This window comes from Galendromus occidentalis, unplaced genomic scaffold, assembly GCF_000255335.2.
Source record: "Galendromus occidentalis unplaced genomic scaffold, Mocc_1.1 scf7180000077460, whole genome shotgun sequence".
In the NCBI taxonomy this organism is placed as follows: Eukaryota; Metazoa; Arthropoda; class Arachnida; order Mesostigmata; family Phytoseiidae; genus Galendromus; species Galendromus occidentalis.
In genome coordinates this window covers 738,284-751,769 of record NW_003805448.1, presented here as the reverse complement: position 1 = coordinate 751,769, position 13,486 = coordinate 738,284, and the positions used below count along the sequence as shown (strand labels likewise).

At 51.6% G+C, this 13,486-nt stretch overlaps 1 protein-coding gene and 1 long non-coding RNA gene across 3 annotated transcripts; one reads left to right on the top strand and one right to left on the bottom strand.

Moving 5' to 3' along the window:
- Window positions 1-4,661: 4,661 nt before the first annotated feature.
- On the bottom strand, window positions 4,662-6,041 carry LOC100908416 (uncharacterized). The gene is made up of 4 exons (XR_145511.2): window positions 5,649-6,041; window positions 5,330-5,473; window positions 5,034-5,175; window positions 4,662-4,874 (listed from the first exon to the last, which is right to left on the bottom strand). It is a non-coding gene; the product is annotated as an uncharacterized LOC100908416 (long non-coding RNA).
- Window positions 6,042-7,147: 1,106 nt separating this feature from the next.
- On the top strand, window positions 7,148-9,193 carry LOC100904763 (uncharacterized). Of its 2 annotated transcripts, none has more exons than XM_018639863.1 (2): window positions 7,148-7,334; window positions 7,624-9,193. In XM_018639863.1, exon 2 carries the CDS (start codon window positions 7,659-7,661, stop codon window positions 8,940-8,942), a length of 1,284 nt encoding a protein of 427 aa, XP_018495379.1. In that variant the 5' UTR covers window positions 7,148-7,334; window positions 7,624-7,658; the 3' UTR covers window positions 8,943-9,193. The 2 variants fall into 2 exon arrangements, with proteins under 2 accessions (XP_018495379.1, XP_003744220.1); XM_003744172.2 differs by having other exon boundaries at window positions 7,178-7,341.
- Window positions 9,194-13,486: the final 4,293 nt, after the last annotated feature.

The following is a 13,486-nucleotide window of genomic DNA, read 5'->3' as shown; positions in this document are numbered from 1 at the left end:
CGAATGCTGTGTGCGAGGACTCAGCGGATATTCTCTTCGCGAGCATCGATGGGAGAGGATTTTTGAGAATAGGAATTGGAGGATTACAATCGCCATCTCCCAACGTTTCCATCACAAACTTCTATGGAATAAACTCTCTCGACTTGACATTCAGACGGAGGCAAATCGTATGTGTCCTTAGCGTCTCGATCTCAAATTCCCAGAAAGCTTGGATAAAGTCTTGAGAGCTGGAAGATCAAAGAGTGGAGCGTGGCATCATCTCGACGTTTCTTTTAGTGCCTTTTGTGAGCGAGATTCCTTGACGGATCCTCGATCAGGTGAATATACACCGTCGCAGTCGCCTGGGCCGTCCTCCAGCGAATGTAGGTATCATGTACTCCCGACTTCCGTTCTCGCTATTCGTTGAAGCTCTGACTCGGAGCGATTAATGCGACGCTCGATGCACTTGCATAACTTGTGAACGTAGAAGTGTTTCATCTGAGGGCTGTAGGAACTCGACTTCAGCCGGCTCAACCACCAAAAGGCACCCTTTTCCGACTCCATGTCGATTCGCAAAACTCAAATTACCCCACCCCTTCTGATGGACTTCCCCGCGAAAACATGCAGGCTCGCCGACGGGCTCTCTACCAGTCCGATCCCCAGTGTCCATCTTCAAACTCAGCTCTCTGGTCTCTTCATTGAATGGATTTGGGAATCAGTAAAGTCTAGCTTGTGTTGGTAATATGAGCTCGATAAAAAATATCTTCCGCTAGGGATATAGGATCGATGTCAGCCCCAGTCGGCCGATAGATCCGCACCTTACGATTAGACGTCGGAGGCTTCGAACGAGTCTCGCATCGGCGGTTGGAGAATGAATGCTATGAGTCCTGAATCGATAAAATCCCACAGTATGAGAAAAACATTCAATGAACGAGAGGACGTTCAGGACGCGTGATTGTCAACTCGTGCTGGAAGTTGCTTCATCCGTATCACCAGGGCTCATGACTGGAGGGATCTCGTGTCTAAGGTCCGGGTCACCAATGTACGGACTTAGGGCACAGTGTTCAATCACAACTCACAGTCGGTTTATTCTGGACTGACTGATGCACTTCTTTGTCGTACGCGAGTGATTGGCCCAGTCGCTACACATGACAGCATTGCCATGGGATAAATGTTTCGTAAACTCGAATCACAGCAGCGTATTCGGCGATCGAGAAGGAAAAGCTCCGCCATTGATCGCATCGAAATCTCGTCAGTATGCGCGAGGTCGAGCGGAACACGACGCGCCGGTCAAACTTCATTCTACGGTCTTTCGTGTTGAAAGATGCTGCGGTGTAAGTGAGGCATTTCGAGGTGTACCTTCTGCCAATTTTTAGTACATTTAGTACTCGCCTGTATGGAGCCCGCGTCAGGGAAGAGACCAAGCGCAGCTCCAAGCAGTCTACCTCAGATTGAGACAAAGAGTTGCTTTCAAATGAAGTGCCAACAAAAGCATCATTGCAGAGACCGATCTCGCAGAAATTTTCTTTGTTGTCGATGTGGAAATCTTCGCGGAGATCTGCAGGGATCTCGTAAGCTCTCATCTCTTCGTTGATCATGTGTATGGGACATCTTTCTTGCTGCCATGTGCCGTTCTTAGTTCTAAATGAGGATGATTTTTTCATATTCATATTTTTCCGGAGCTCCCTTGACTGAATTTGGTGAGTTCGCCTTGAGGAATAGTCTACAAGATCATTGGATGCAGGTGCCGCAGCCATCTCCATCGTACCCATTCACAGACGAAGGGATGAGCTCCTCGTGAGTCAGGAGTCGATGAAACACCCCATAGGATGACCCCATCTAAAGCCTTCCCGGAAAAGACGAGAAGATGATTAGAACGTGGAAGGATACGAGTGAGGTCTGAGCCGCTAAGATGCATTCATTCTGAATCTCGCCTGTGAAAAACGTTGATCCCATGGTTCTGGATTTCTTCCCGTATATCGAACCTCTCCGAAGATGGGGATTATTTCTAGTGCTATGCGCCGCTCCTAAGCTCATGATCGAAAAAGCTCGAAGGCAGTGCGAAGGATTTTTATTGAATATATCCATTCCCTCACCGATTCGAACAATATTCTTCCGGAGCAATCGAGCCTTTCACCCGACGAGGGAGTTTCATAAAACACGCTCTCAATTTCGCCATCGAGTTGCAGAGGAGCGAATTATTGAGTTCCCTTGGTACCAAAAATCCAACAGCCAACACGTTCGAAGCGCGATCAAGAATATTAAAAAGGTCCGAGCACGCAACGAGGAGAGCCTTGTCGAAGATTTTTGGCTCAATCAGATCTCGGAGAGAGGCGGCTTCTATGGATCTATCGAGTTGCGACTCGGGGGAGGAACCGGAACGGCTTGATCAGGCTGACCGATACTCGTGACGGATCCACTCGCAGGTGGCGAAGGCGGAGCTCGGGGTGGTGGAATGATTGTCGGAGGCACATACGGCGGTATTCTCGGCACCAGAATGAAACCCGCATCTCCGTAGACCCATCCATGCCCAGCTCGGTATATGGGTCCCCACAGTTTTGCTTGAGCCACCTGCTCCTGTGGAAAGTCTCCGGCCGGTACCGTCTGATTTTCTAGAGGAATCGGTACAGCGACGAATGTCCACAATCCGTCATAGTTCTGTTGAGGGCCTAGAGGTCCACCGTAAGGTCCGCCGGAGTAGAGGAAACTCGACTTTTTGGGACTCCCTTGTCCCGAAGAGTGCACTGCTAGCACAGCCGTCGTCACTACCAGAGAGTACGTCCACATCGTGACGAGACACGACTACGGAGAAGAACGCACGCTGAACATTTTATAGGAAAGAATTCTACGCACGGTTGCGCATCCGAGGAAGAGATTTCATCGGGATTCATTCTCAAGCCCGGATTCTGTAGCTTTTTCTGTCAGTTTCTTAGCGCATGGTTTCATAACGAACAATCGTCGCTCAAGATTTCGTTCCTTCAGCAACGATCTTCAGTGAACGACGAATTCACAAAGACGAATTCAATTCTCCGATTGTTCAGAATGGGGATCGGATCGCAATGCTTTACTAAATAAGCCACGAGCGCTCCCACGGATGCGATGTATCGAGTGCCGGAATCAAGTTCATCGGTGCCCGCGATCTCGGAGGGAGATATGATAACCTCCTTCCCTGGGTCTGCCCTCGTAACAGCGGCCGCAGCTCCGGGGAGGCTTTCCGAATCGGAGATTGACATGGAATTTCGACTCAGGAATGAGCGGGAAAAGACTTCGACGGTTCTAAGCCATGAAGGACATTGGTCTTCGGCTTCGGAGTATGAGCCGGCAGACAAACAGAACTTGATCGTCTAAAGCGCGCTTCGATGAAGACGCTCTTTCGGGATAAGTAAGCGCGTAGTCGCGCAAATCGACATGCACGGGAGAAACCCAGAAAAGCTGAAAGTGACTGAAGTATCGCCTCCGAACAATGAATTCCGAGTGGAATTCGGTGCTTTCTCCATCCAAGAGTCCTATTGCTCACACCTACAGAGGGATAAACGCATGATACTATTCGATAACTAGGTAAAATGAGGCGTTTCCATCTGAAGCTGACGACGCGACCTGACTTCCAAGCACGGAAAATGCTTCGCCTTGAAGCGAGACCTTCCCTCTGTTAAAACTCACGGACTGGCTGGCCGATCAACAAGCGAAGAACAGTCTGGCCATCCAGCCGAATATTCCTCGCGTGGAGGGGACCAGGACGTCATCCGTCGTGAATCAAAAGCCCCGCCATGAGTGACACGGAATTCCCTATCCTGAGCTTCACGGCCAGCATGCGGCCATTCCCTGGGGAGAACGGGTACTCATTGTATCCCGCAGTTTTCTCAGCGATGCGCCCACTTCACGTCTTATACATAGATTCGTGAGAGATGATCATATTCTTCTCATTCATGAGGAGTTAGCCTGATAGACAATGAAATTTCTATAGGAGAGATGATTGTTCTAATTTTATCGAGGCTCCCATCGATGAGGATCCCTATCGCAATATGCGCGGATCTGGGGTTGCTGCATCCTGCTTGGGCAGCCATACCCGTCCCACTCTCGACATATGTGTTGGCATCCGCCATCCATCGCAAAAATTTCACTTCAGGAAGATCCTTCCACTTCACACTCTTCAAGGATGTGCTGAGGCTTCGAGTCCGTGATTGTGAATGAAACAGATTGATGTTCAGGGCCTGCCGCTGAGGATGACCCGATAACGGAAGCTCGTATCCGATCAGTGGATCCGGATGAGGGGAACAGGGCTCTCAAAGACCTCCAGCTCGCTGTCGGATCGGTCACAGAGGCCTCCGAATGGAAGATTCGCCAGCGCAGGAACCGGGGAGACTACTAAATGATCATAACCGCTTGCAAATTATAAATGACATACATAGATTCAATCGATTGCTATCGACTCCAGACGCTCGGCTTCGATAATAATCATCCGCCCTGAAGACCTCAGAAGACCCGGTTTTGGACTAGCATTGGGCGTTTTTCTGCACTTCTGAGCACTCCGAATGACGCTTGCTAACATGAGTGCTCCGCGGGATACCGTCGCAGGACGTTGAATAAGGAAGCGAAGAACACACGCGTAGAAGTATCGGTACAGAAAATCTGCCACCAATGAAGGAGCCGGGAGATTGAACTTGCACATTCAAATATGTAAGTGTGAGAGCGCTTTCATTTATTCTACCAGCATTCTGACGATCAGTCCGAATTCAGACCGCGAGTTTCTCATATATTTCTGGAGCGCGGGAAGTTCCTGATCCTTCAGGCCGTGCTCCTTTCAAATCGCCTAAGACGCCATCGCAGTCGCTCGGACGTGGGGAGAACTCCGGTTTTCCGCGTCCTCTCTTCCCTCCGGATGATGCTTCAGCCTCCTGGAATAATGCGCCTCCATCGATCAGAGCATTCATCAATCGCCAAGTTCGCGCTCGAAAGAAGGTCGGACGTCAGCCGTGCACAGCAGCTCATTCGATTACAGCTCGGGTAGGCATATAGATGTATGTATATCTGTCCATATGTATACCTATAACTACCTTCAAGGTCCTTCTGCTCGAGGTTATCGCTGTTGGAAGACTGGTCTACATACTATCGTTTTAGCAGCTCCACCTCCGTATCCCTCGACGAGCCAAGCTCTTAACTGACTCCATGACCTGGGCATGTATCCACGGAGCCCACCTTGAAAAGAGAATCATCTTCTTTCCATTTCTCGGACGACTCGCGACCGCGACAACCGTATCAGTCACATCGGAGACCCCAGATGTCTGACGCATCGGGATTGGACCCCGCACCTCAATGCCGGAAGCGCCACTCCGAGATGTTCTCAACTTACTGACAGCTGAATGACCGTGATCATTTTCGAGGGCTCACGATGTCGATATTGCAGTTTCCCTCCGGAGATCGACACCGTGGAGGCCAGGCGGGAGCACGGACTACGCGGAGTCGGCTGGACCAACGGACGGTCCTGACCCGGTACCTGAAGGACACATTCGATAAGCGACGGAGGAATCTCGAAGTCTCAAAACAGAAGCTTGAGAAATCGGGGACCAGACGGGGACCAGACGGGAACTCCGTTTCACGCAAGTTCGGAAAATAAAGAATGCTCTCCTTTGCGATTATCGGAATTTGATAAGCCACCGCGCGAAACTCACGTTCGGAGGAATCCGCTTTGCGGTTCACGGTCCTCCCGACGACTTCGACGACAACGAGAGCTGACGTGAGGGCTGCGGTGAACGCCAAGGTCCTCGATGTCACTTTGTGTATGCGGTCGAACCAAAGTCGGCGTCGTGCCGACTTTGAAACTTCCATTGACTCTATTCCGGTATCTTCGCAGACCCTCAAATCGTCATTCGCGACTCGCGACGTTCTGTTGTTTGTTCCCTCCGCTCAACACGACAACTGCTCGGAAGACCGCCCCAGCGCCAGGCTGCTTCTCCGCGGGACCTGGTCGAATGTGCGATCGCCTTGAGAATGGGGTGAACGCGGACCCTTCTTATCGACGCTCTTTTCCAAGAGGCAGGTGGTGCTTGGTCCTTAGACAGCGGCTCAGGAGCTGTATTTAGTGAGCACGAAGAAACCGCTTCGAATTTTCCCGGGCTTCAGTGAGCAGCCGACAGGCGATATGGGAGGAGAACCAACTCAAGACCAACTTGATGTGTGTTCTCGGCACCCCGTCTTCGATGGGCGATGAGCCTCCGTGGAGGCGGTACCTGGGTAGCGCATGAGCCGCCGTTCTCTACAGTTGCCGGGACACTAATTCGATCAGAAAAAATTTATTGCTGATGCCATCGGAGTGATTGGAGCCTCAGACGTCTCCGAGATGTCATTGACGAACGAAGGAAAATTGCGCCCCCATAGTAGCTTCTGCTTGGAACATCTCTCGTTCTTTCAGTCGAACTGACAATCTGCGCGCCTGCCGTACTTGCGTCCGTCCGATTGACAACGATGCGAAGAAATTGACCGCTTCGTTCCCTGCCCCGGTCCTCCTTCCGGTGGTTTATGTGGACGAGCATAATTTCGCTCCCGAATGTCCTTCCCTCAATGACAGAAGAGGCGGGAGCTGGCGAGGTAGTCGCGCTTCCGGCGCCGCCTCAAGATCAGATTCGATCTTGACTAAATCAGAACCATTACGGGGAGGGGCGACCATTCGATATCGAATTTCCTACTCTCGGACCATAAACCGCACTCACTCATTGTCAGTGGACCAAAATCATACTGGGATTTGGGCAGCCTAGGCCTCGGAGAGCCGATCCCCAGGGGGTGGGGACAACATCGGGACTCGATGCTGATGATCACTGCGATCTTCACGGAACGCTTCGTGAGGTCGGAGGCTCGTACTTTGGGATGGGTCTCCGAATTTGAATAAGGCGCCGAGCTGCTCCTGGAACCCAGCATTTAGACGGCGCGGGCGTCCCTCCACTCCGCGGCCTCTGACTTCGTTATGTCAGGATACAGCCCCCTCCGACCGCATTCATTCGACAAATGAAGTCCTCAGGTGACGTCTGGCTCGCGCAGTTCGAAGGAAACAGAGCTTAAAGCTGTTAGGTCGCTTCGAGAGCAGTCGATCTGGGAGCCCCACAGAGACAGACAGTCCATGGGAGGCGAGATCCGCCGCTGTTCCGGGTGCAGCAGCTGACGCCGGAGAGGAAACAAGACCGATTGTCGCTGATGTAAACACTCTAATCATGTTGTCGACTCCTCTAACGTAGTTCTAGGAGCGAGTGTTACGTGACATATCCCAATGGAGCACTCGAGTATTCGGTGATGCCCGAGATCTGACGGGATACATCGACGTCAGAGTGACTTGTCGATGTCGAATTCTCCCAAAAGCATCACGAGTAAGTTGTAAGTTTCTTCAGAGTGTTGAGCTCCCATGTATACCGCCTGCTCATGGATATTACACCACAAAGCGGTCGCAACTGGAGGGAGGCTTCTCTGCTCGAGCGAATATTCAGAGGGGATCTCTATCCATTAAGTGTCACAACGTGAATCATGGATTCGGCCAACCTCGGTGCTCGGTAGAGGAACGTGTCAACCGGTCCTATAATTGAGGGGATCCCCGCGGGCATACCATAGGCCAACAGCGACCACTTCCATCATCCTCTCAGACGAATCTATATTTTCCAGGTTGTCGATGACGGCCATAGGATCAGGCCGGCACAATGAGGAAGTACACGCAACTCGGACTGGTGGTCGTTTGTGTGGTGTCGGTGATGGGGCTCTTGATCATGGAGCGACAGTATTCCAACATGAAGGTGTTCCTCGAGGTCACGGATATATTCCAAACCTCTGAGTCTAACGCCAAGTGCGTCCGTCAGCTAGAATCCCTGCGAGCCACGCTCGAAGGCGAATACCTGGACACGATCCACAAAGTCGATCCTAGCTGGGATCAGATTGGGATGTCCACTTTTTTGTATTCATCATTCTATGCTCCCGCGAGCCAATTAGTCACAATTTTATTGGTTTCGGATGTAAGACCGAAAACGTGTCGGTTATGGCTCGACCCAGACACGTCGCAGACCGTCGAAGCTTCGGTCGAAGTCCTCGCGAGTTCGAGTAGTTTTTCTGCTCTCGCGGTCGGATGCATCAATCCGAACAATTCCACGAGGCCTCAGGCCGTTGAGATATTCGGCTCAATCGTACCCATCGAGGAGCAGCTCGTGCACGATCCGCACCATGTCGGCATTTGTGTGCATCCTCTCACGTTCAATACCACAGAAGTTAAACTCGCGGAGTTCCTCGCCTATCACAGTCACATCGGCGTGGATCGTTTCTACGTGTACGACGCAAATCTGTCCCCTCAAGCGAAAACCTTCGTGAGACGCGCACCTTACATTCAACCAGATCTGATAACGCACCTACTTCAATGGAATGCACCCGTGTCGATCGGCTCGCTTTCGGAACCGATCCTTAAAGCAGATTGTTTGCTGAGAGCAGGACTCGATTCAAAGTACGTGGCCATGCTCAGCATCAACGAATTCTTCGTCCTCCGTCGGAAGATGGCCAACATGACAGCATTCCTCGCGACCGTGATTCACGACGACCAGGTGCTGGCTGTGCATGAACGAACGTTTTGCGACGAATACCCGGACGACGTCATCGCCTCGGCGCTCAAGTATCCATTCTCGACTTTGCGGAAGACAAAGTTCAACAAAAATACGAAACAGCATAGAGTGACGTTCGTTCCAGCGGGCAACCTCACCAATCTTGCATCATTGGCTCATTCTGGGGTGACCCGCGCCGAGGAAACAAGTTTCGTGAGCGAGGAAACCGCTCACATGAATGTGTACACCAGCTGCGCGGGGATGCACAACTACCTGCGGAAGAAGAACCTCCAAATCCCGACAGATACCTTCTTGACTGGTTTCCACGAGCAACTCTTCGGATCCAAACTGTACAAATTCACTTTACATAGAAAATCTCCTGTATATCACTTGATCGCCTAGCGAACGTTTGCGACTGGTTCGCAGACAGCGATAGGTAGCGTAATTTTGTCGGGAGCTCAAATCCTATCGATGATTGTGATAGAGTTCGAGGGAAGAATACCCTATGTCTCCCGGAATCGTCCTGAATCCTGAACTCCTCTGACCCTGGAAAGTTTGCTTCAGGTCGACGCCCTACAGGAAAATTTTCTACATTGATTCAGAGAGAATTGCTTCTTTCTGCAATCGCGAAAGTCAATAAAACAATGGAGGAGAGTTTTGTTAATAATGCCAATCTTGCATGTTCATGCCCATTTCGCAACACACAATGAGCTTCCAATACCTCTCCCGACGGCCCGCAATCGTGGAGGGTGCTCCCTGCAGAGTTTTCGACGGGGTATCAACAGTTTTCCGGTGCTTCATTGAGACGCTCGTCTCAGGAGAATGGATGAGTGAGGGATGTTTCGATGGATTCATCTGGGATTCGGTGGGAAAAGAAGACCCTCGGGCTAAGAGAATTGGCACGTCGCGGGTCTGTCGTGCGCTCGTCTCCGGCATCGAGCTGTTCCACCGAGCTACATGACTACGCGCCGCAAGTCGCAGGCCCCACAAACCATTCCCTCCATCACTCGAATGCGATAGCCGAGCGGATCGCGTCTTTTTCGGAGCTCTATCGTATTGCTCCAATGCGAACCCGCGCACTGAGAGCGCGAGAAATGCGCGCGAGTGCCTGTCTGGCGAAAGATCGTCGCTCTGTCGCAGGGATCCACATAGTGTTGCCCATAGGCTACCGCTGCCACCATAGTCGAGGCTGGGAATATTTCTAGGGACCCGAATTCGGAGCATTCTCCGGCCCCCATCAACTTCCTGTGGAGGATCGCCTAGAAACATCGTGAGAATTCACGGCTTCTGGCGCCACACCGGATTCCCAGCCCTAGGCATTTCTATTTGCGTTTCCTTGGAGCCTCCGGAGATTCCTCTCTGTCTCATGACTTCTGAGGCCGGGAGCCCGTCAGGGTCCTGCTTTGCGGACTTCGGCTCCATCGCGAGCTATGGACTAGGTAGTTCAGGAACTTCCTGGAGACCACCTTCGGGAAGATCCTTCGGAGCACAACCACGCGTTCGCATCGCCTGCCGGCGGCAGCGGGAAAATATCAGGCTATGAATGAGGCAAGGCTCCTCACGATACATTGCGCGCACACCCCGGCCAGCTCCAAGCCCCCCCCCACCACCGCGCATGGTTCTCTGAACTACACCGAGTTCAGTATACGCGGATCAGGGTCAGTGCCCGGGTCCGTACAGCTCTGCTCCGTCGATGAGTTACGAGTGTGGCATCCTGAAAAGAGCACATAGCGCATGGAATCTTCAATACTTCCACTCTCCGATGTCGTGCGATATACGGGAGCCGAGCCGCTCTAATCCTTGTCAAGCTCCCGGAACGGGTAGATGGTGAGCCTGAAACGCAACTAATTCAGATAGTTCGTGTTGAGACCCATCGGTCTGCTCGGACGCTGGCAATTTTCGAATGGAACGTGGAGGTCCGTAGCTCGATCTGACTCGATGAATCTAGATGGACGAATCTTGTTGCCAGGAAATTCCCCAGCGACTTCCACAATCTCTTTTGGAAACTTTATCTATGCGGGAATTCCGAGTGCCGATTCTTGTGCTATGAACTTTGGGAGCTTCGCGCTCATTCTTCAAAAGCTAATCGGTATTTTTTCGATGAACATATCTCGTCTAACGATTCGCGAAATCCCGGATTTAGGCCGGGAGTATGCAAAAGGTACTCTGTGGCATCCCTCCAAGCAGGAACATCGGTGCGTCTCTGGGTTTGACGAACGATTCGCAAGCTGCGTCTAAACTCATAATCATCAATCTCAGAAACGATCAAGAGCAGCCAGCGCATAGCTCGCATTGTTCGCCAAACGTTTCACGGGACTTTCTCGAGTTTTTGCGTCGAGACTGAATGTGAATGCTTCTGGAGTTCGCTAGAGCAACAACGACGACTCTTCGCCAGACAGACATACACTCACTCATTCGCTTGCTCGCTTAGAGAAGCTGTCCACCAGAGAATCGGCAGAACAAACTTGATATACACCTGCAAGCAGGTCTGTGCAGTTTCAGGACAAACAGGCCATCAGACAAACAGTCTAATGGTTTGCTACTCAACTTTGAGAGGCTGTAGTGGCGGTCTCCGCGTCTGCAGTGACGGCCGGTCTCACTCAGAGATTCGGCTACGGCAGAGGCGCACTCGTAGAAGCGAACATTATTTTTGGAAATCATCAGCCAGTCGATCTGAGCCAATCTCTTATATGGCCTTGCCTTTCTCCTCTTCATCACGACCGGCCGTAGTAGCCGCAGCCGCGGTACCGTGATCTTGATGCTCATCGTCGACGTCTTCCTCTTTTTCTCGCTTGTTTTCATTACCGAACCCGTGGCCGGGAAGAGGTGCCTTTGGTCGTTTGTCAAACGCGAGAAATTCGGTATCCGGGCATGCGTTGCTGAATCTGGCTACTGTTGATATAAATATCTCCGCACGAAGCGCGAGTGCGCGCAAGAAGAGGATGGAACAGAGAAACATTGTGGAGTGGTTCGAAATCTCGCAAAAACTAGGCTCCAGGCCGGCGTTCCCAGGATATATCAGACGCTAGGAGAATCCGCGGGAGTCGGGGAAGAATAGGTGGCGCGTCCAAGCTTCAGCAACAGAGACCGGAGCCCTCAAAAGTTTTTGGGATTTTTCGAAGAGGCTTCGCTCGAGTTCTTAGTCGAGCTCGTACACGCTTCCTAAGCCCGGATTCCTCTGATATCGATTCCTACAACAGCTGTGAGGATCGCGATCGATCGCAGGCAATGGCTGTCCGCTCAATCATCTAGGATTTAGAATTTGATCTCATTGCAGCTCCCGGAATAGAGACTGATACTCACCGATGAAACCAGCTTGAAATAACGAATCAACCACTGACGGTCGCGGAATCTGACGTGACAGTCACGTAGATGTGAACGCCGGAGACGCTCAGCTATCGGATGCGATCCGTCTGTCGAGGACTGATATCGGAGACCTCCATCGTCGGTTATCCAGGACCTCTACCAGTCGAGCGTCCGGGAATCGCCGTGGGTGCGTTCGTCTTGAGTTACGCCGGAGAATTCCTTCGAAACCAGAAATATTCAGCAGGATAATATAAGGTTCAAATACTTCCGTCTGCCTCGCGACTATGATGAGGGATCTCAGAAACGCGGTGCTGTCAGCTTTCAAGAAAAGAGATCATCTGGTAGATGCCCTAAGCTGACTCGACAGTTGGCGACCGCAGGAAATGCTCCTCACGCGCGCTCTCAGCTCTCTCTTCACAAGGAACTTCTGGGGCTTTCCATGACGGAGAGCGAGGGATGGCCTTGGAAAAAGTTCAAAACTCATTCTATCTGACGATGCAGATTGAACAGCTTCAGACGTTGCCGTTCGGTGTGGTCAAGGCATGAGAGATAAATTGCGCTTCAATCGACTCAAGAGGGTACATTTGTATACAGTACAGCCAATTCATTGGCACAGCCGGATATTCGGACCACATCGTGCAGCCCCAAAACATGTTTTCCAGCTGATTCTGGTTTGGTCTATCGGACCTATCGCTTGTGTGGGTCAGACGGATCCGGTCTCGATGGGGTCCCTTCAAGCGAGAAATACAATATAATCTGTTGTATGTATCCCAGATCCTTCCTTCTGCAACCACCTGCCTCAATACATCGTTTCTTGAATACGGCCTTAACGGGAGACAGCAGTGAATGACAGGATTGAATTCCACCATGCGTAATCAGTCGATAAGTCGCAGCAAGAGATTCATGTCCGTCGAAAACTTCCCCAATCATCGCACACTTCGCTCATGCTCGCAGAGCATCCCGTCATTGCATCGAGCGGCCTCCGTTCGACTGCTCACGGAGAATGATTGTGCATTCACCCAAGCCATCACTTTCGGGACCTCCGGAAGGTGTTGAATGAGGAGGGCGGAAAATTCGTTGGGGGACACCGAAATACATTTGAGACGCTGTCGACGCTTCGGCAAATCCGTTCGCTTACGGCGTTCTCTAAATATAGGAACGTATATAGTACTGGAACGGGTAGATGGCACTCCGAGGCAGTCGTCGGTCTTCGATTGAAGGACGGCCTCGATATTGCACATCGAGGAGCATGACCTTGGCCAAGTAATGGGCACATAAATGTCTCTTATGGATACGGTCATTTCGACTCATCGCCGCTGCGCTACTTTGCCCGCCGGATGATGGTCAAGCGCGGATCGCTGTCCGCTTCAACACATACACATTCACCTCAGGGATATGCGGAAATAGAAAAGGGGATTGAGTGTCAACAGATGCTCGGCTCGTCGGTATCGGTATCGATTGGCCGCTGCTTTCAAGCATCCGAACCGAGACCGATCCTCTTCTAGACGTTCGTCCCGTGATGTACCTAGTCGATCGTCCGCCCGCTCCGACGCGACAGAGAATGAGCCCGATATGTTCATGGAAGGAATTCGGCCTGCGTGCTGCCGAGCTCGCGAGAATATTGTGTCGACCGGAATTGG